The sequence below is a fragment of the Lemur catta genome, chromosome 4 (genome assembly GCF_020740605.2).
Source record: "Lemur catta isolate mLemCat1 chromosome 4, mLemCat1.pri, whole genome shotgun sequence".
Lineage (NCBI taxonomy): Eukaryota > Metazoa > Chordata > Mammalia > Primates > Lemuridae > Lemur > Lemur catta.
The window spans coordinates 90674808-90698992 of NC_059131.1; the positions used below are offsets into that span (position 1 = coordinate 90674808).

The 24185-nt window shown below is 35.8% G+C and overlaps 1 protein-coding gene across 1 annotated transcript; it reads left to right on the forward strand.

Annotated features, from left to right (window-relative positions):
- The first annotated feature begins 6035 nt into the window (after positions 1–6035).
- On the forward strand, positions 6036–24152 carry PACRGL (parkin coregulated like). Its single transcript, XM_045550451.1, has 9 exons — positions 6036–6199; positions 10110–10177; positions 10284–10438; positions 13142–13209; positions 14751–14841; positions 17781–17915; positions 18418–18525; positions 20962–21042; positions 23435–24152. The coding sequence occupies exons 1-9, from the start codon at positions 6120–6122 to the stop codon at positions 23489–23491; spliced, it is 843 nt and encodes a 280-aa protein (XP_045406407.1). The 5' UTR covers positions 6036–6119; the 3' UTR covers positions 23492–24152.
- Positions 24153–24185: the final 33 nt, after the last annotated feature.

Genomic DNA, 24185 nt, shown 5'->3' on the forward strand with positions numbered 1-24185 from the left:
ACATGATGAGTGCCAGGTGCACTGTCGGGAGAATGAGAACGGACGCGCTTGGGACTCTGACTCGGGGGGATGGGTGGGACATGGAAAATGTATATAACCTAAACTTATGTACCCCCATGATGAGCTGAAATAAAAAAAATATATATATAAAAAAAAAAAAAAAAACATTCTATCTAAGTTCATCTATTATGTTATTTGGTAATTCACTGATTACTCAATGATTAAAATCTGAAATAGAGATGAATTTAAGAAAATTTGATAACTTTTGATTGTTTTAATTAAAAGAACTGTTTAAAGTTCCATATACTGTATTTTTTAATGACACCAACCCTGTGTATTAACCATATATCAATTAGAAGAATTTGAGTAATTGCTTTGATTTAAAGTAAACTTTTAATCAGAGCATGCATACATAAAGTACCCAGATCATAAATATTCAGCTGTTGAATTTTCAAAAAGTGAATGCACTCATGTAATCAACGTTCACATTCTCAGAAGACACCTCATGCATCTTCCCAGGCACTAACTCCGCTGAAGGACTACCCTGATTTTAACCATCAAACTATTTCCTCCAGTGAAAACTATTGCTTCTACTTCTTCACGTAACACAGTAAGAGGTAAAGTCATCCTTCTACTGACTTCCTTTCTGTTGTTCATACGTGGTAAGCACAATAATAGTCCTCCAAAGATGTCAATGCCTTAGCCCCCAGAATCTGTAAACATGTTACTTTATGTGGCAAAAATGACTCTGCAAATGCGATTAAGGTTAAGGACATTGAAATGGAAAGATTACCCTGGATTATCCAGGTAGCCCTAATTTAACTATGAGTCTTTAGATGTTACTGAGAAATATGGTAGCCTCTGCAAGTTGAGAAAGGCTCTCAGCTTATAGCTAACAAGAAAGTGGGGACCTCAGACAGAACTGAATTCTGCCACACCCTAAATAAGCCACCTAGAGCTCCTAGAAAGGAACACAGTCCTAACAATATCTTTGTTTTAGTCCTGTGAGACCCAGGTTGGATTTCCAGGACTGTAAAATAATAAAGTTGTGTTATATTAAGCCACTAAGTATGGTAATTTGTTACAGCAGCAATAGAAAGTGAATACGAAATGGTTCTGGGACATTATCCTTTCAATTTGCTCCATGGAAAGGCAGAAACTGCCTTCTGTTCAACTAGCTTCAAGAGATAATTCCATAGTTAAGTGAGCAATGCCTTTATTTTCTTTCCCAATGAAACTATTAATTATTTAATTCAACAATCATTTACTGGGTACATAAATGTGCGTTTTGAATATGCAGTTTGTTTTCAAGAAGAAGTAGCAAAAATTATTCCATGCCTTCTGTGTGTTTTCCCTGGATAATAAGATTTTTATACCACATCTTAAATCTATTTTAACAACAGGCTCACTTTTGGAAAGTTTAGAGTTTCTAATAATTATTGTTACTTGTTGCTGTGTTGATTTTAAATATAATTACTTTGAACTAACCAAGCCTGAAATCATTTCTTATATTTATATTCTCATAACTTTTGCTCAGATCTTGTATCTTTCACAATTCTTTTAATGTTTCCTTTGACAAAGCCACACTCCAAATTCAGAATAATAAAACTCTTAGCATACCTCTTACACATAAACTATTTGAGGAGTGTTGTTGGCATTTCTGGGTAACAGAAGATTTGCTCTATCATGTTAGTAGGAAGACTTCTAGGAAAAAATCAGCAGCTTCAGATTTTCAATTATCTCAAGACTATGGTGCTACCCCATGATACTTCTCCATGCAGACTGCAGCTGGAATATCTTACACTTGATGTCTTGGGGAGGGGTTGTCATCATAAAAAGGTACTGACAAAAAGAGTCAAGTTCTTGACTTTGGACTTTTAAAAGCCAAGGTCAAGGCCAGACAGTACTCTGTAATTATTTAGTCCATTTCTTTACTTTATTCTATATTTGTCCAACTATCTGCTGCCATAGCTCTTTGTTTGTGCTCACCAACAGAATAGCTACTAGCCACATGTTGTTATTGAACACTTAAAATGTGGTTAGCATGAATTGAAATGTACTGTAAGTATAAAATACACACCAGATTTTGAAGACTTAGCATGAGAACAGGAATGTAAAATATCACATTAATAATGTTAATATTTATTGCATGTTGATGTGATAATATTTTAGACATTTTTGGTTAAATAAAAATATGTAATTAATATTAATTTCACATGATTCCTTTTACTTTTTAAAAATGTGCTTACTAGGGAATTTAAAATTTCATTTTTGACTTGTATTATTTTTCTATTGGACAATCCTATATGCTCATCCATGTTGATCTTATTTACTTTCACCTGAGGAGTCACTTCCACTCCTTAATTTTTTCCATGTGTAAGTGGATGTTCAATGACATTATAATGATGACATCTAATATTTCCTGACAGAGTATACTGGAAATTACATAGAAAATGTCTTGTATCTCATTTCCTGGTGATGGGAATAATCATCAGGAATGATTGCTTGGTCTATAATTTGTACAAAAGGGAAGATATTTTCTTTGCAGCAATTAAGGCAAATCCATTAATACTGCTGATATTTCCTTTAAAATATTTTGTGACTAAAACACAATTTAAAAATTAAAAAAATAGATAAGTAAATTTTTCACAAAACAGTAAGGAAAATATTATTTTTAGTGTTTTACATTGGTTGGATTTATTATCTAATTCATAATGTTATATAATAGTAGCAACATATTAAAAACAGAATAATTTGGGAAGATTTTATTTACAAAGGGACTATTTATAAATGTATAGGGGAATCACACAGACAGTACAGTAATCCAGGGATACAGTCCCTGAGATTTTATGCCTAATCCTGGAGTTGGCCATTTAGAATGTATCTTAGCCCATTTGTGCTGCTATAACAAAATACCATAGACTGGATGACTTATAAACATCAGAAATTTATTTCTCACAGTTCTAGAGGGTGGGTATACTAAGATCAAGGTGCCAACAGATTCAGTATCTGGTGAGGGCCTGCTTCTGATTCATAGATGGTGCCTTCTTGTTGCATCCTCACAGGGTGGAAGGGGTGAGGGGTCTCTTTCAGGCCTCTATTATTAGGGAACTAATCCCATTCATGAGGGCTCCAACCTTATGACCTAGTCATCTCCCAAGGGCCCCACCTCCTAATACTATCACTTTAGGGGTTGAGATCTCAGCATATTCATTTTAGGACACAAATATTCAGACCATATTGCAAAGGAAATGTGACCTTTACTTATGGATATGACCAGCCCTAGGGAAACCCCTAGGGATGGCAGCAGGGGAATGAATACTCTGACTTCACTCTCCCCTAGCTCTCTAATCTCCTATTAGTGTTTCCCATTAGGCAGACTGAAACAGAAAGCAGAGGGCATGGGAGATTTGCTGATATACTGATCAGCTTCTCAGAGCAGATAGCAGGGAGAAGGGTGGAGAGTACACCCGTAGAAGAAAACAGAAAATATATGGCACAGTTTGTCTTTTTAGAATCTTTTACCACAGCAGTCCTCAACCCCTGGGCTGTGGACTGGTACCAGTCCCTGGCCTGTTAGGAACTGGGCCACACAGCAGGAGGTGAGCAGTCGGCAAGTGAGTGAAGCTTCATCTGTATTACAGACACTCTGCTCCCCATCACTGGACTCAATGCCTGAGCTCCACAGTCACTGTCGCTCCTCACCCGCAGATGGGACCATCTAGTTGTGGGAAAACAAACACAGGGCTCACACTGATTCTGCATTATGGTGAGTTGTATAATTACTTCATTATATATTACAATGTAATAATAATAGAAATAAAATGCACAATATATGTAATGCACTTGAATCATCCCCAAACCATCCCCCACCCCCATGGAAAAATTGTCTTCCATGAAATTCGTCCCTGGTGTCAAAAATGTTGGGGACTTCTGTTTTACACATTGCTGGACACATATGCCACCCTTCCCCACCCTTCATTTCTTTCTCTCTCAAATAGAAAATTAAATCTTAAAACCAGAACAGGATTAGAAGACAGAAGTCCACAATCAGTGTTCTGTCTCTCATACACTGTATACTTTCCCTGGAGGATCTCATCTATTCCCATGGATCTGGTTACTGTCTATATATGCTTATGGCTCTGAAATCCATAGTTCTACCCAGACCTCTTTCCTGTCCTCTAGATCAGCATACCTAACTGCATGCTGGTCGCCTGGATGCCCCACAAGCTTCTCAATCTAGTGTATTCAAGAGAGCATCCACCATTTTTTGCCTGATATCTTGATAAAGTTGCCATGCCAATGAGCCTTTTTTTTTAATTTCCTAAAACAAAGACAGAAAGGCTAAAAGAAGCTGTTTTAATTATGATTAGGAGAGGCTTACACAGGTAATTGTGGTTATTCTAAAGATCTGAAAAATTCATACCATTATCCATGGTTCATACTAATACAAAGACGTAGTTGAGACTTGGCCACTTGCAGTGTCCTCCATGTTAGTTTTAATTTGCTTTCATCTGAATAATTGTACAAGCTAATACTTATTGAGTACTTCCTATGTATCAGATACTTGTGTTCTTATTTAAGCTTCACAAGAACCCTATGATGGTGAAGAAGTTGAGGCTTAGAGGGATTAATTGTCATGTATAAGGCCTCATAGCTGTTGAGGAGTGAAGGTGAGTTTCAGTTAGCTTAACGCCAGAACATATACACAGCACTTCTCTGCAGTACTGGATACCAATCATTCTTACAGTCCAGGGCAGAGGGACTAAAAAGTCATGAGCTAAATGCTACTGAATCTGACACTGAAGAAGCTAGGAGTAAGGAAAATATAATAGGTCTTGAGGAAGCTGGGTAGGGAAGAGATTATAGGGGAAAAGTAGCAGAAGACATAAAATATAGGATCTTTTTTCTTTTTTAAAACAGTTAAGCATGCAGTGTGCTAGACATTAGGGATAGAAAAACAATGAAGACAATTTCAGTCTAGTGGGGAAGTCAGGTAAAAATACCATAATAAATTTTCAAATTAAGATAGTATACACATAAGGTCACAGAACATTACAGGAATTAGATATAGACAGAATGCACTCATTCATTTTATTCATTTAAAGAGTATTTCGGGAATACCCAGTACACTATGCTTGAAACTGGAGAAATAAAATGGAAGATATAGTCCTTATCCTGAAGAAACTCACAGCCTAATGAACATGCTTCTGGGGTGGTTGTCAGGTAGCAAGAATGGAGCTACAGGAGCATAACAGGATTACATCACCTGGAGTGTTCGGACAATGCCAATTGTATAGTTAATTGTTATCAGAGCAAAAAGTTAAGGCTTTTGGGTTGGCAACCAAGAGGATGTTAGATCGGAATGCCTAGGAATGCCGTGGACAGGTCTAAAGGGCTTGGAGTTTTTACTATGACAACCTTAACTGTTGCTGGTGGACTTGCAAAGGGCCACGCATTTTCCTGCAGCACCAGTTACAGTAAAATTATCTGGAGGACAAAACCTCGTGCTTTTCACTATTAAAAATATGTATTATATTATGGAGTTGAATGCAATAGCGTATGGATTAGTAAAATACGGCAGGAAACGAATTCCCACAGCTGGGCTTATGAATTGGCCCGGTAGGACAGGAAGCTACGGTGAGATTCCACAGCTGGGCAGGCAGACGGCTTTGGCTGTCACCCCTGAAGACTCTGGGGCGGGAGTTGACAGTCCTCAGCTCTCAGAGGTCCTAGGGCGGGACAGCTGGAGAACCATGAGTAGTAAACGAGCGAGAGAAGCATAAAAGTTAAGCACATGCAGTGGAGAGAGGAAGAGGCGCAGGGAACTGAGAGCCAGTCATCGTTTCTGCTCCCTTGACCTCTCATTGCGACAAGATGCCCCTCCAGGTGCTCTTTTGTCACAGAGACAGCGCCCGTAGCTCGCGAACTGCCCTTTGAACTCCCGGCGCCTAGTTGCCGGGCAACCCTCTACCGCGAAGATTCTGCGACTTCCTGCCATTGGCTTAGAGGGCGCAGCGCGCGTCTGACGTCACTGAGCGGCGCCGTCAGGTCCGGGGGCGCTAGCCGCGCGAAACCTCATTTTCCAAAACTCCGACAACTGGTGGCGGGAGCGGCGGATGTTAGCTGACCGACCGCCGGGCCAAAGCCCCGCCAGGGGCAGCAGCTGGTGTGCGGATCGCGGCGGGAGAGAGGCGCGGTAGGAACGGGTCCCGGGACCTGAGGACCGCGGGTGCAAGCGTCTCGGCCGTGCTCTCGCGGCCGAGCCGGCTTCCTTGCAGGCCTGTTGCTAGCGCCGCAGGCCCCCGTTGCTAAGGACCCTTGAGACCCTGAGCGCCGCGAGTGACTTCCTCCTTTCCTGGGGTCCGGCTTTGGTCAAAATAGCCTTCGTTTGTCTTAATTGAAGCTGGCCTCCTGCTCCTACCCCTCTTTTTAAATCTCTGGTTGTTTTTTTTTTTAATTATTATTTTTAAAATTTATTTTTTCTGTGTCTCCCTCATTTTCTGACTTTGACAGCACCCTGGCCCTGATGTTGCGTATTTGGTAGTGGATGGTGGGGAGAGGAGGGGAGGCTGGGAAGATGGAAAGGAGGTTTTAAGATCCTTAATACTAGCCCTTTGGATTTACTTTATAGTAAAAAGGGATTGGGATAAGTGGCTATTTGGGCTCTGTCTCTGTCCTTTAGGATTTGAAGGCGCTTTAGAAATAGAACATGGCTTTAATAGGGTGCCTATTACACTTTTGCAACTTTCTAGTCACTGGATTAGAGAGTAGGGAAAAAACGTGGCCTCTGCTCCTGAGAATTTAGCAAGCGTTTTAGTTCAGTGGTCTCAAAAGCCAGGCGTGGAAATAGGATGTGTGAGCAGGCAAAACAATGATAGAAAATACGCTGTCTCAGCATTGATACAGGTGCCGAAAATACCTTGTAGATAACTTACAGCACCTAAGTTTCACAGTGGGGCCCTGCTTGGTTTATTTGCTTTCCGGTATTGTGACATAATTTAGGCGTTCCACGTTAAGTGGATTTGTAGATTCTAGCATCTAATTAGAATTTTTGCATTGTTTTGTAAAAGAATAAGGGATGACCTTGCTAATACAACAATTTTTTTTTTTTACCGCTTCATTCACTTCTTCCCATCACTTCCCCATTATACCATCCTCCACATGTTATTTAATGACAAAACACTCAAAAAGAGTTGTTGAGGGTAAGATGAATTAAGCGTTTTCTTTCACAAGTAACTCATGCTCCAGGCTTGTTTTCAGTGGTATGCTACCAGGTGGATATTATTTTTAGAAATTGAGCGCACTTACAGTCATCACTTAGTATCTGAGGGAAATTGGTTCCAGCACACCCCTTCTGCTTTCCTAGCTAGGTGGATACCAAAATCCATGGAAGACTCCCCCAGTTGGCTCTCTTTTGGTATTCTCCGTTAGTTGAATCTACCTGTGCAGAACTTGTAGATACAGAAGGCCAACTGTCAATCTGATCCACGTTACCAAAAACATTTGTATCCCCGAAATATTTTGAAATAAAAAAAAAAAAAACGCCAACAAAAGATCAGTCAGAAGCCTGACTGTAATTTTTCCTTAAGGTAGACAGTAATAATTTTAGCACGTGAAAAAGTAATTGTTTTGGGAAAAAAAAAACTCTCAGGATGTTTTGAAAGTGGACATAGCAACATGTGCATCATTGTGTGTGTTGCTGAAAATTACATAAGCATATTGCACATAAAAACTGCCCTGAGTACTTGAGAACTTTGGAAGCTCAACTTTCTACCATGTTTAAAATGTAAGTTTTTCAAATGAAGAGTTTCAGTGGCTTTTTGAACACATTCAAAATATAATGCCACATCTTCCTATTGGTATGTTACAGGAACAACTTTTTGACATAAAGATAGTAATTAAGCTGTAGAATTCTATCAGAAACTTTTGCAGAATTGGTAGGTAGTATTGAAAAATGTACATCATGATTTGATGTGGTTAACTATGCACTTAAACTGATCTTCAAATTGATGTAGCCCAAGGTGTTAAACCAAATTTTTTGAAAAGAAGGAAACATTTATTCAAACTGGTGACACTATTAGTAATACTAATGCTACAAAACACTTCGTACCATTGTAAAGAAAATAACAGCTAAAACTCATAGAGCACTTACTATGTGCCAACCATTATATAGATATTATTTTACATATATTCCTATTAGTCTTCATCAACACTTAGAGTAGTTCATGTAATTTTCCCCAATTATAGAATTGAGGAACTGATGGGTGGATTTTCTGTTTTTTCCAACGGAAACTTACAGCTCCTGGAGGGGGCTCCAGGAACTTCTCAAAACAGAGGCCAGATTTACAATAGTAAATCTTTGTGGAATGTCACAGAAGTACAAGAGTGGGTTAACATATTTAAAGCTTGTCTTACCTTATATTTTAGAATACTATCTGACAAATATAATGAGATTTTAATTAACATAGTACTAGGAAATACCTTGGAGATGAAGGTGAAGTTTGATATTGGGAAGTAAGTCATGTGCTTGTGGTATGAGAAAACAAGGTCAATATATTAAATCAAGAACATTGAAATTAAAATTATTCTTTGTGCAGAAACAATCTTACATTTAAGTTTACCTTTACATAATACCAGACTTTAATCTGGTACATCATGTTTGAACTATTATCTGGCTAACTATTATTAAGTGGAGCTGTGTCTTCCTTTTGAAGATTTTTAATTTGTCAAATAGATTAAAATCATCTCATGTGAAGAGTTGTTTAAGAAAATATCAGTGTTTATCCTCAAGAAGACAAAATGAAGGAGTTAAGAGTCAGTGTTCTCAAATATTTGAAATGCGGTCATTTGGAAGAGAAGAGGACTTCGCCTATGGTTGTCTTAAGAGAATATCTTACATTGTAGTTGAGGGACAGTCATGTATATAATGACTGTATTAAAGGGATAAAGTGGGAAATATGCTAGTGGAATAATAACTGGAGTGTCATGGAAGTAAGAGAACAGAGTAATCAAGTAGAAAGACGAGGGAAGCAGTGTAAAACTCAGAGTGCCATAGAACTGTACATTTGAGAAACCAAGAAAATCAGGAAAGGCTGCATGGAAGTTGGGAATGGAGTTAGACCTAAAAATACCAGCAAACAGTTGGGTATATTAATCTGGGTGTATGTGAGGGTGTGTGTGTGTGTGTGTGTGTGTGTGTGTGTGTGTATATATATGTAAGTTTAGAAATTGATTTAAGCAGGAAATCTTGCGGTATGAACTGGAGTCTTCCCATTAGCAGAAAAGGGAACTATGCAAGAGGTAAAAGTGAGCCACCATTTGCTGAGTGAGCAACTTGATCTATCTTCTTATTTACTCCTCCAGAACAGCCTTGATAGGCTTTTATTATCTCCCCTTTTTAATGGGTCAGTAAGTTTATGCTTAGGGAAGTTAAATAATCTGCCTAACTTCATAAACCTGGTTGTTGGTAGGACTGAGTTACAGACCCAGATCTGAGCCCAAACCTCTTTCTGTTTCATCACATGTTCATCACATCTGTAGGGTTCAGTGTAGGAAGTGAAGGAAAAGTAGACAATGGAGGATCCTAAGATTTTTAGTCTGGGGACCAGAAAACTTGCAGTACCTTGAATTAACAAGGAGTTTATAACTTCAGCGTGACAACCTCAGTTTTAGTTATGTTCAATTTAAAGAGCTTGTGGTACATTGGGCAGGAGAGTTCATTATGTCACTGGAAAAGTAGAGGATGTTAACATTTGGAGCATTGGAAATATAGAGGATGTGCCAACCACCCTTTTAAGAAATCTAGTCTTTTTTCTATGGGATCAGAGGATTGCAATTGAGTTTCTAACAGTATATTTTGACAGTTTAAATGAAAAAAAAGGCATATTTTTATACATCTTGTTTTCTTGCAGGTGGTTTTTATTTTGCTGTTATTGATATTATTGAATTTGACATAATTTCATATCTTCTCATTAGTCTTTTCAGGTATTTTTTTTGCTCCATACCATAACTTTTTTGTGTCTTTTACTCTGTTATGTTTTGGACTTCATGTTGATAATGAATCCTCCTTCAAACAAATTTTGAAATCAAGTTTCATTTAACTGCAGGAGTAAAAGGGAAGCAATGCAGAAATCAGAGTGCTCAGGAGGTACACAGCTGAGAAACAGAGTAACAGGTACAGAGCTTTTTTTGTTAAGAGAAGAGGCCAAGTTTGTTAAAGATGGATACAGGATGAAATTTATTGCTTTTACCTTTTTTTGTTGATGTTCTGTTTTGTCCAGGTAACTGTGATCAAAGGGCATCATCAAGTGCACAAATAAAACACAGGACTACAGTTCAGCAAAGCAAATCCTCCTCCTCAACCAGTTCTCCAGAGTCTGCAAGAAAACTTCATCCTCGACCAAGTGATAAACTTAACCCTAAAACAATTAACCCGGTGGGTCCAAAATAATTCCAAGTCAGTAGATTTTTTCAAAGTAGTAGGCATTTAGCACACTATTGAACCATTCTGAATACTGTCTCGAGAGTTTTTTTTTGGTTAGTTTTGAGCTAATGATGAAGGAAGGGTGTATGGTAATCATGGTGAAGATTGGAGCTAATCACATGTATGTAGGAATGAGTGTGGAGGTGAGAAGGTGTTAACCAGTTTGGGTATGTCCTGTCACATTCATGGATGAGCATTGTAGTTCATAAAATAAACTGCATATCGACTTTACTTTTTACTTACTGTGTTGTTTTACTTCCTAATATCAAATGAATAAACTTGTATTTAGTTGCCATAGGATGATTTACAGGCTTCCATAGTTGCATAAAGGTCTCTGACCATTCCTCTGTGTTCTACAGATTAGCTCCACCAGAAATCCTAACTGCAGTACTAGCCTCCATTTGCCCTCTCACAACAATTTAATCAGATTAAATAAACATGACTTTTATTCACATGAAAGTGCATAATTTGTAAGTGTGTAGATAGTGAATTATCCAGAAGTGAACACACCTGTGCAACACCATTAGGCGTTGCCTGGCCCATGCCCACCCTTGGTAGGGTAAGATGATAGTGGTTTCAGCTGTTGAAGGGGATTGTGAGAGTGACTGAGGCTCTTGACTAACTTTGATGGCAGGTAGAATATGGCAGGTACTTAAGCGAGGGTTTAGTGAACTGTGTGAGGCCAGGAAGAGAGTGTCTGACTTTGTAAAAGAAAAATGACAAATAGTTTGAGCATCTGTGTTCCTTTGCTTCTTTCTAGAAAGAAGCACAGTGTCAAGGAGATTGAATACCTGAAGAAGGCCCTGATGCCTCTTTGCTGTCACTTTTGTCTTATATTTAGTTGAGGGAGTTTATGGTGGTGATACTTCACTTTTCTAATTCTCTTTAAAGAAAAACTTTTTCGATTAATGTTTAGTGGACCTTATCTTAAGTCTTAAAATTAAAAATTAAGGACAGTTTTGGAAAACAGTTTAATGATTTTACCTGAGAAAAGCATGTCTAAGATAGGTGTGTTCTTTTTTGTGTTTTCACCATTCACTTATGGTTTATGCACTTAAAAGTATGTAAATTTTAAATATTTCACTTGAATAAAAATTTTTTAAAATTACTAATTTAGCATAGTATGGTTGATAACTTGTTTCAGAATTGAGATATCATCTGTGATATGGTTAAAAATTGAATGAGACAACAAATTTTTTTACATTAATAGAATTTTGGTAAAATGGTTAAAATTGATAGAATTAATCCATTTATAGGGGGAAAAAAAACCCTGATCCTATGGGGCCTGGAAGATGAAACTGATTATCTCTGGAACAAAATTGAAAGGCAAAGAAGGGAATTGCTTAGAATTTCAATCAGAAATTTTGTCTGTGTGAGTCTTTTGAAACTTTAGGGATTTTTCACATGGCTCGTAGAGCCAAAAGGTAAGGTCATTTGCTAGTAGGTAACACAATAGAATATGTTAATAGTATAGCACTAATTTGTCTCAGTTTTTTCCCTCAATACAAGTGGCACTTTTTCAAGTAACTTTCTCATCTGATGTGATTATTACTTGAAAGTAATTTTTAAAACATATTTCTTTCTTATAAATTATTACTAGATCAATGAAACGTGTCTACTGCTATGAATTCTTACATGTAGCATGGATTGAACTTTGTAAATGAATATTTTATGAATTTTTACTTATGTGCTTTTACTCAAAACACCTGTGTTTTTCCAGTGGAAAAAAGAGCTAATTCTAAATTTACACATACTCTAAGTATATTTTAAAACTAGTACATGTGATTAAAAAAAATTAGCTAGTTACATCTTTAAAATACCTTAGCAAATTTGTATTAATATTTTGTAAGTTAGACAACTGTGTTTGATTTGATTATGTTCAAAGTACCATGTGATAAAACATTTACTTTTTGTGCCTAAATGCTTAAATCAATTGTGTTGAAATTATGCTGATCAATTGTATTGAAATTATTTATGCTGTGATGGTTTAACTGTTGTGATTGACCATCTCTTAAATCATCTTTGGGAGCAGGTGTAGAATTAATCTATTTTTAAGATAATAATATATAGCAAAACCAAAAAATTATGAAGTTACATAATCTAAAAAGATATATCCAGGCATATGTTTGGAGAATCATGCTCCATCTTCAACTTTCTCATCCTTGCCCAATGCAATTCTTTGTTTTTCACAGAAGCATGAAGCCAGTTTGGAGAAATTACACAGATTCTATGACTATCCATACATACCATCCATATTTGGCTTGATGACAAGTAGGAGATGTGCTAGTGGCAGAAAAAAAATCCATTTTCCCTGTACTTAACACCTCTTCTCCATTTAGCCCTCACCTTGAAAGGTCACAGTGGGGAAGTGGGTAGAAACATCTATCAATCCATATATGGTTGCAGCCACTTGCAAGACTTCTGAAACAAGTTAGGGATAAAAGAAAATGTACAAAGGGTGTTTGTGTTATTACTGGTACTGAGAGGATGGACACTTTTTCTCATTCATGTTGCTGAGTAGGAATGATGCACTTGATACCAATGTGGTGGTTTGAAAGTCAGGGTGGCTGTTTGTATCTGACCTAAGAAGGATTAAAATTGATTAGATATCATAAAGTGGAGATGATGGCAATATTTTCATTTTTTTAATTTCAGTTTGCTGAACAATCACGAGCCCCTTCTGCTTTTGCAGCTATTTACTCTAAAGGCGGTATACCATGCAGGTAAAATCAATACGATTTGTAACTGGCCATATTGTTCAAAATAATTATGTAAAATCAATACTGTATTCAGTTTAAACGTATTGAAAGTTTTATTTACTAGTGAGGTTGAAATAAAGGTGACTTATTCACACTGGCTGTTGGATTGGAATAGATCCCTGGACGTTGTTAAAGAAAACCATTTTAATTCCAAAATATAACTACTGAAGGTCTATGATAAAAAAACAATTTAAGAAATTGAATGAACTGTTTTTTAAAAACAATCAATGTAAGCATTCACAAGCTTGGGCAAGTTGCAAGTAGAAAAAGTCCTATTTTATTGGTAAAGTGAAAATTGGCAATTTAGTGAAGATGTTTATATTTCTTAGTAAGGATGTTGTTTTTGCTTTTCAGTATATTTCTTGCCACCTTTCTAGACAGATGTAATAACTATTTTAAAGGAAACTATAGATTACTAATAGTATGATATTATTTTAAGATTTATTACTAAGAAGCATTTATTTCTTCACAGCATATCCAGTTTAGCTATTCTAGACAATAGGCAATTTTATTTTCATTGTGGAAAGAATAATCACAACTTTTTTCTCCAAAATTCAAGAAATACAGTTTTTGAGTGGTATTTTCAGATTTGGAGTGAAAAATAAGCTCAAGAAACATTCTTTAATTTATTGTTACTATTTCATATTTAGATTCTGAATTGAAGCCCTATTTTAAGGTTCTTTACACACCTGCCACAGCAATTTATTGTTGCAAAAATGTAAAAACAATGTTACACAGACCTCTTATTATGAAAATAGGTCAAAGGAGGAGGCAAGAAGTCAAGACGATTACAAAGAAGCATGAAGAAATGTTTGGAGTGATGAATAAGGTCACTGTCATGATTGTGATGATTATTCCTTGGATGTATTCTGACATCAAAACTTATCAAATTGTACACTTTACGTATGCGCAGTTTACAGCATGTCAGTTATGCCTCAATAAAGGCTGTTAAAAAAGAAGAAAAGCAGCAGCAGCAGACCCTAATTCAGGTGCTACCACTTTGTAACCCTCCATAGGGCATTTCACCTTCCTGGCCTCACTTTTAACGGGTAAAACCTGGTTTGCCATCACATTATTAGTGTTAAGGTCCAATGATCTATATCTTAAAAACAATGTTCTTTATAAAACATTTTTTTTATTATATTTTGATTGTTTGCATTTTTCATTTTTTGTAGGTTATCTATTGTGTTGTAATTATGACTGAAAGATATCACCTGGAACATTTGTATTAAGATTCACAGATAGTAACGTGCTTAAGCACCAAAACTGTAGGCCTAACAAAATATGGGGTTACCAAACAATTTTGCTGAAAGAGTAGGAATTTGTAAGATTATAGACATTCCTTTATAAAACGTCCTTGTAGTATCTTTTAAAGTCATCATATTCCTACATGTTACAAGATAATTCTAATATGGTTATACTCTATAAAGAGTATGTATTTGATGATCATTGCTTAATATATAATTACATTTTCCTTGTTTCATTCACTGACTTTTATGTTTTAGATTGGTGCATGGTTCAGTAAGACACAGATTACAGTGGGAATGTCCTCCTGAAAATCTTCCATTTGATCCTCTTCTTATTACTTTAGCTGAGGTAAATAGTCCATCTCTCCTTCATATTTATGGAAAAAAAATCTTTTAAAATTGCATTAAATGTTATTTTGTAGCTTGTCAGTAAATCTTATTCTGTGCTTTTGAAAAAAGAGCCAAACAATAGGAATTGAAACACCGTACCACCTTAAAAACTAATTATGATTGTTACAGGTTTATTAGAAATTGATTAATCAGTTTTATAAATATGGAATTAGTATACATGAGGATTTGTAGATAGTGGATGAAATAGTAATGCTTAATTCAAAAACTAAATATGTGGAAAATGGCATCGTAATGAGGAGGAAGTTTTTTGGTACTAGTCAAATCATGAAAACATCAAGGATTACTTCTTAAAACTACGTCAGTTAATGATAAGCGGTTGTTCTGTCTCCATACAACCAGTCGTTTCAACATGATGTGTTTCTGGTGAATCGATGCTAACTACCTAAATGTCGTTTCAGAGAAATCTCTAGCTCTATGCTCTACTTATACATTTCAGTAAAAATCATTGAGGTGGTTTTTATAGAGGACTAAAAAAATTTTTTTTTGATAGATTCCTTTATGTAACATTTGTGTCAGAAAAAAACATTGCTGGAGTCTTAGCTTCAAGTGAATCATTGATATCTTCTGTTAGAATCAGAAGTTAAGAAATGAATTAACTAGTTGTACCATATTTAAACTTTTAGTTACTTGCTTTTCTTTAATAGTTAAGGACCATTTTGTCATTGTTAAGAAACAAATGATTAAATTAGGGCTTGGATGATATTAATTTTAATAGGCAATGCCATGTATATAGAATGAGTCACATAGGATTAAATGGTCTAAGTAAAAATATGACAGTAAAAGAATTCAGATGTTTTCTTTATTTAAAGGAACCACTTGCCTTTCCTGTAAAACCAGTGGAGAGGGCCAAGTGGGAGCAGAACAGGAACAAAGTAGATAATTATGCCAGTTGAGATTCCTTAATTATAATGAAACATCAAAAATCTCCAGTTCCTCCTTTAGCTCTCCAAATGGAGAGCTCTTAAGTGGACTCACCAGATACTAGCAAAGATTGCCAAATTGTCTCAGTAAATTTTTGCTTTTCTTAAATTATAGCTCAGCTTGTGGAATTATTTTTATATTACATGCAGTATATTTTCATATGTAGCCTATTTTGAAATTCAGTTTTGATTAAAACCTTTTAAAGTTGGTATTAAAATGATAAAGTTTAGTGATGTTTCCTTAGTTCTTTTTGAAACTTTAAACCTTTTATACATGATAGCAAACTATTTTTTAAACTGATCAAAACTGATGATGTCTTTGAAAGCATGCTGCAGCTATTCACAGGGCACAGGGAGTGCTTTAATTTAGGTGTTCTTAAAGGGACTCTGACTTTAAAACACATAAAGTCAGCCCTTTATACAAGTATTATCCAAATACCAATGCTTTTATTTCTGTACTGAGTAGATTTTTAGCCTCCCCCTCTACTCATGTGCCAAGGGGAGAGTAGTGACAGAAAAACTGCTGTTGAAATCCACTTCAGCTTTTGACTGGAGATTCTTCACTCTCAAATGAACAGGTACTCCTAAGATCATAGAACCTGTGATCCAAAATGATGCCCATGTGTTTGGCAGCATAGTTTTTAAAAGCATGATAGCATCAAGGACAGAAAATGTTTGATCAGTATATGGAAGCAGATAGTTACGTCTAAAGGCTGAGTTAGTTGAAAGTTAGTATTTCTGAGTATGACTTTGCAGCTGATTATACTTATTTACTTCACAGATAATTAGTCAAACTGAAGGAGTTTGCTATAGTTTTGTTGTTGTTGTTTCATTTTGCTTTGTTTTATCTTTTCAAAAAATGTTAGATGGCCCTTTTTTCTTGACTGACAGTGCTTTGTTAAATCATAAACGAGTACCAATTGTTTCTAGTGCATTTAGGGTGAAAAACATAGTGAGAAATCATCTATACAAGTCTTTTTTTCATATTTTTATATTTCATTCCAGTGTTAAAAATGACATTTAAAATTTTACAGTGCTTTGTGCACGTAGTACAATATTTGCCTTCTAAATATCTCGATATAAAATATTTAAATGTGAAGGAACTATATTTTAGAAACTCATTAAACAAGTTATAAAATCACTGTAAAGGCAGGGGATCCAATTGTTATGTATTTATTAAGGAGCAGTTATACAGTTTAGATTAATTTACTGGACTTTCAGACTGTGTAGGAGTATATATAAATTTTTTTAGTATCCTAGTGAGGTTTTTGCCTCCTTTCTTTCTCTATTTTTATTTACCTTCCTTTTCTTCCTTCTTTTCCTTGCTTTGCACTTCCTTCCTACTTTCTTTTCTTTTTTACTTTGTTTATTTTTTGTTGCCTCTCCTTTCTTTTTCCCTGTTCCTTCCCTTCCGTGGATAGAGATTCCTCCTATCTCATGTACAATCAGCCCTCCCTATTTGTGGATTCCACATTTGTAGACTCAACCAACTGCGGATCAAAACTATTAAAAAACATGAAAACATAACAATATAATAAAAAATAATACAAATAAAACAATATAGTATAACAACTCTATATGTAGCATTTACATTGTATGAGGTCTTATAAGTAATCTAGAGATGATTCAAAGTATATGAGAGTATGTACATGGATTATATGCAAATACTGTGCCATTTTATATATATAAAGGACTTGAGCATCCACAGATTTGAATATCTACAGGCGTGCTGGAACCAATCTCTCTCAGATACCCAGGGATGACTGTATTTCTTTGTTCCACATTTTCTCAGTGTGATTGAAATTGTAATTGCTGAAATTATATATCATGATTAGGAAAATGATAATGATCAACCTTTTGATTTTTGCTTGGGCTAATAAGGATTTAATTTTTCTCTTATTAGTATAACAAAATGGGTAGTAAATTGTGTTTTTTTTTTTTTTTTTTTTTTTGGCAGGGTCTGAGGGAAACCAAACATCCATATACCTTTGTGTCAAAGGAAGCTTTTAAAGAATTACTTTTAGTTAAAAGTGCTCCTGAAAAAACTGTTCCTTTGCTACCTAGACTGATTCCTGTGCTAAGGGCAGCTCTGGTATGTCATTTATTTCATTATACTTTCTATTTCAAAACACATGATAGAAAAGAAAGCTGTAATATATGTAAAATATTTTATGCCTTCTTTCCCCTTCAAATTATTTGTAAATTAGTCGTTTAACTGTGGTTTTGATATATGTGCAGAATTAGGCCACTATTATTCAGGGCCAGGTGATTACATCCTTGAAGATAACTTTGGAGCATGTACTAAAGATAAAAAGGGACATTTTGAGTAATTAGAGAAAGTAATGAACCTCAAGTCAGCCTTTCTGTATGCTTAGATATATTTTAATTAATGCTCAATCTGGTTGAAATTTTGTTTTTTGCTTCTTGATGTCCTGCATTGAGAGTTATTTTTTAAATTCTGTGTTGCTGATTATCTTCTGATTTTAAATGTTTAATCTTATTTTTTCTCCACCTGCTTGTCCTTTATTCTAACCCATCTTTCCTTTTTTTCTTTTCCCCAATGCCTCTGCACCCCTAAATAACAAACCCTACAGGTCCATTCGGATGATGAAGTGTTTGAAAGAGGATTGAATGCCCTGGTACAGTTAAGTGTTGTTGTTGGTCCTTGTCTAAATGACCATCTGAAACATCTGCTCACCAGTGTAAGTACTGCAAAGATTAGAGAGTGGTTGTATATATGTGTCATGCACCATCCGTATCTCTTCATGATTTAATGGTTTCAAATTATTCTTTAAAATAACTTAAAACCTTAAAAAAAAACATCATCATCCTAACCAAAAAATACAGAGATTGAACCTAGTTGTTCATAAAACATTTTACTAATGAACAGTTTTCTCTTCAATAGTTTTTAATGGAAAGTGTATACATGAGCATAATTTAGGGTTGTAATAAAAAGTTGGCACAAGTTGAATGGGTAAAGATTGATGAACAGAATAATAGTATTGTGCTTATGTTGACTAGCTATGAATTGAGAGCAGTGCTTATACACTGTCTTGTGTAACGATGTATTACCAAAGCCCTGTTTTTTTCATCTTTTTTTGCTTAAGTTTCATTGTGAGTTTTTAGTTAATCTGTAAATTGCTTTCAAGAAGAGACTTTTCCTGATATGTATAAGTTTAAGCCTTATCACAAATATACACTGACTGGGACACTGTGCAGTTCAGGAGATCCCCAAGACTAGCCTTAGGTTTAATGACTTGCTAGAAAGACTCCTGGAACTCAGAAAAGCTGTTATTCACTGTTACAGTTTATTATTGACAAAAAGGTAAAGATTAAAATCAGCAAAGGGAAGAGGCACAATGGTGGTATCCAGGAGAGGTGAGGCGTGCAGCTTCCAGTTGTCCTCCCCCAGTGGAGTTGTGTGGACAGTGCTTACCTCTTACAGCAACAATGTGTGACAACATGCATGGAGTATCGCCAACTGGAGAAGCTCACTTGAGCCTTGGTGTCCAGGGTTTTTACTGCAGTCTGCCATGCGGGCCTGACTGTGTGGCTATGTGGTTGGCATTAGTCTATAGCTTCTCCAGAAGTCGGTCAAGGTGATAGCCTGCGGCTCAAGGCCCCCACCATAAATGACATTGTTAGTATAGTCTCTGGTGTGTCCCAAAGACTCCAGGTTAATTCTTATCTGGCAGGAGATTCTGAGAGCTTAAAAGTTACCATACAGGAGTTAAAGGTAAGGGTCAGACTTTCTTTAGGCAAGGGTAGTCCTGTACTGCTCACTGATATAAACATTAAAGTTTTGGCTAGGAGCATCCACAGCTAAGATTTCTCTGCTTGTATTCTTCTATAGTTCAGAGCTGGAGCATGTATTTTGATCACAGTTCTACCTTTCCAATTGAGGCCCATTGAGGACATTTGCTGGGATGGGTGGTCTTGTGGCTATTAGTTTGATTCTTCTACCTGTCACTATTACTGGATTGTTTATATAAATGTTCTGTTCTTTGTCCTTTTTTCCTTTTTTTAATATGGGAAAATACATGTTTTAGAGGTTTAACTTTCTATCATAGTCTTCTAAATGCTCTTGCAAATTACAAAATGGAAAAGTATGCTATTTTATAGAAAACTTACTTCAGATATCATACTTTAGCAGATTTTGTAGCATTAGTATTGTTACTGAGCAAATGGACTGGCTGTGCAATGTGCACAGAAGCCAATACACTGTGGCAAAACTGGCCAGCAAGGAGACAGGAGCAAGCTTAAATCTATCTCCCCAGTTTGGAGTCTGGGGAAAGTTTATGGGCTCAGAGCGCAAGGGAAAGGGTTTAGGTATGTTACCTTGACAGGGTTTGATTGGAGGGCTTCAGATTTGGCCATTTATGATAAGGTATTTTGAGGTGGATTTTAGCCTTGGATCTTCTGGGCCAATGGACCCCTCACTTCTGAAAGAGTTCCCACGTTCAGGTTCTAGTTATGTCCTGGTCTTCTTGGTTCATAGAGAAGGAATTATTGGTTCCAGGTGGTGTTAGAGGTCAGAGCTTTTTCTGTTGTGCATGCCAGGGCTATATGACTTGCAGTGTTTGGCTATGTTATACCTGCATTGTAACTCGACATTTTGTTATCCACAGAGTAGGCCCATTTGTGCTGGATTTGCAGTTACAGTATTGCTTGAAATAAAAACAAATTGAGGCCAGGCGCGGTGGCTCACGCCTGTAGTCCTAGCACTCTGGGAGGCCGAGGGGGGCGGATTGTTGGAGCTCAGGAGTTCAAGACCAGCCTGCGCAAGAGCGAGACCCCATCTCTACTAAAAATAGGAAGAAATTATATGGACAGCTAAAAATATATATAGAAAAATTAGCCAGGCATAGTGGCGCATGCCTGTAGTCCCAGCTACTCGGGAGGCTGAGGCAGGAGAATTGCTTGAGCCCAGGAGTTTGAGGTTGCTGTGAGCTAGGCTGACGCCACGCACTCTAGCCTGAGCAACGGAGCCAGACTCTGTCTCAAAAAAAAGAAAAACAAAAAAACCAATTTGAAATCTAAACAAATTAAGGAGCATTTATGAAGTTTTGATTATGCAAATGATGAACATTGTTACTTTTTAATATCATTTCATTTTCCCCCCAATCTTACTTTAAAAGCTTTCTAAGAGACTAAGGGACAAGAAATTCAAGGAGCCAATCACCAGTGCATTACAGAACCTAGAACAGCATGGTGGAAGTGTAAGTACGACATTATTCCTTAATTCGTGATTTTTTTTTTTTTTTACTTTTAGTCATATTACAAAATTGACTGTATATTTAGTATACACTATTTCATTTCAGCCACACGTAACCATGTGAAATTGATATTGTTATTTTCATTTTAGAGCTTAGAGTTTGTCTCCTGCCTAGGTCACACCATTTTCAAGCACTGGGACACGAACCTAGGTTGTAGAAATACAAGGCTTGTACACATTCATGGCACTTACTACATGGCAGTCCGTGTGGTGCAGTGTTAGTTTTTTTCTTTAAAGTACTTCAGATATTTTTGTTTGGACCATTAGAAAGTTCACAAAACCAAAGGATTAACTTAGCTCATTGAAGAAAGATACTTTTTCCTCTTTCATTTGCCATCTTTTCTGCCTCAAAATTTAGAATCTCTCTATAATCAAAGATTGAAATGACATCCAAATAACTGGACTACTGTGTAAACGAATGCCTAGCATACTCTTACATGTGTGCACATACATATGCACACTCCAGTTGATTATCCTAACTTTTTAAGGTGCAAGACTATGGGGAATTGCATTACTATATGGTGTCAAATCACTAGGTTAATTGAATTTTTATCACTTGAGATAAGTCTTTAGATAATCTAGTCTTAGAAATATTTCCATATAGGAGTTTTGTTTTTGGACATTATGTTTAATCACATCTTAGTGATAGAATTGCATGTGATTATCTTAACATTGCAGAACCTAGTTTCATTCTAGGTATTTTCTAAAGGAATTAATTATAAGAAAATCTGTGATTGTATACAATTTTAAAATGGCATACATTTTAGTTTAAACACTGCTTAAATTACCTAATTTGACCAATTTCAGTGACTTTTTATATTGATTATATTCTTTCCATGATGAATGCTTAGAATAAAGTTTATAAGAGGAGGATGTACCTAAGCCTACTAGATAATGAATTGCTTTGTTGTGTTGAGTCCTAAGCAGAGAATTAGCATTCAGACACCTTGTTGAGGGGATATGCAGAACCGTCCCCTAGCTAATCCTGTGTGCCCTCTCAGCACAGAGGAAATTCTTCTTGCTTGCAAATGTGCTTTCTGTTTTCCGAATTTGAATGCAAAATGTATTTGCCTTTTCTTCCCCTGTGAAATGCAAGTAAACAGATGATAAATAATGATGGCACAGCTTTTCAGTCTGAAACTCTCCATGGGTGGTTTCCAATATCCTTTGGACCAATATGGGAAATGAGACAGAAAGGGGACAGGCCCAGCATGTTACATTTCATGGGGATGTGTGTGGGAAGACAGATAGTTTGCATGTAAATAAAGTTTAGAAATAGCAGGCTAAGATTTGGAGAGGGAATGCAGAGGGTGTAGTTGACCAACCCAGGGTCCCAGAGATAGCAGATTTTTCTCTTAGAGCCACTCAATCTCATTAGCTTTGAGTCTTGGTAATATGGAATTTAAAAAAAAAGATTTTGTAGTTATGAGGGCTTTTAAGTATTGTTTATTTTCTTCTGACTTCTCTTCTTGTTTCCTCCTTATGTCCTTCATAATATTTTAGTAAAAATTGAAATAATAGTAAGAACATTTTCTATTGCAATTACATGTCGAAGACTTTCTCTTGGCTTAACTATTATTGTGCTTGCTTTGGTACTTTGTAGTCTTTCATGAAATTAATGAATACTCTTCTTTCTTTTCTAAGAACTTAAAAGCTTATGTATCTTTTTCTTTAAATGTTAGAAATATGTCTTTAAAAAAGTTTGTTCTTAGTATTGCAGTTTCACATTTCTTAGGGTTTGTGTATATTACAATGATAAACTCAACTCCTGAGGAACAAAAATATCCATTACAGATAATCACTTTATTGCTTTTTGAGTACTGATTTTTTTTACTACCTGTCTTAAATCAGTTCATTCTTAGCCTGATTTAATTTTTTTCTAAGTGATATGCTCATTAGTCTTGAGGAAGACACACACATGCCTTAGTCTTTACTGAGTATGTGAGAACTTACTATGTGGCAGGTACTGAGAGCTTTTCTCCATTAAACTCATTGAATCTTCAGAGGTAGATTTTGTTGTTATCCCCCTTTAAAAATCAAGAAACTGAGGCCCAGAGAAGTAATTAGCCCAGGTTTGACAGTGAAGTGACTGGTAGAAGCTGAATTTAAATATTGGTAGTCTGGCTTCTAACTACTTCTTAGTTCGATACTTTAAAAAAAAAACCTGCTATTTTATTTAACCCAGAAAAAGCCACATCTTATTCTATCATTTTGTTCTCCTCCCTTTTTGTTTGCTTTGAGTTTTGGACACTTTATAGGCATACAGCTGCAAATATAATACCTATTAGGGGAACTCTGCCTGATGCTAATGATGCTAAATTTTTTTCTGTTGACAGGAAAGCCTTAATATCATCAAATCTAAAATTCCAACATATTGCTCCATATGCTGTTGAAGAAGGGAGCCAACAAAAATCATCTTACTACCTGGTAACATGTGTCAAACACTGACCATGGGTACCCATGGAACCTTTATTCAAATAGTTCATTTTATTCTTTTGTAAATCACAACCACCATTCATTATTTACTAAGTTGAGTGTACACAATCACACTAAATCATAGTAAAAGTTATTCATCAACAAAAAGGCTATTAATAATGGAAAGCTATTAATATTAAAAGAAGTTATACAATAGTAAAATTTTGTAGGGTTCATGTTTTATATTTTTATCATTTGTGTGAAGAACCGTTATTGCGTTTACAAGGTAAGATGTGTTTGTATTTATTACCTAGTGCCTTTTTATTTATAATACCCTCTTTTGTAATCAGTTTGTAGCTGTGCACTTATTATTATAGATATTTTGTCATTTCTTGGGTTTTATATTTATCGATGCTATAGAAATTTAGAATAGTGGACAAACATTTGTGAATGCACTATTAATTATTGGTTGTAAATATGTATTTTATAATGTAGAATGCTTGGAAAACTTCTTTCCAGAGTAGTCTAGTTTAAGAAAGTTTTTTTGACTGTTTAAATTCTATTACAAGTATGTTGTTTATTACAATTTGTTAAAACTACCTAAACTTTGGGTGTTAATTGTATGTAAGTAAATGTTATTTTTGCATTTTATAGTCTGAAAATGCTGATGTA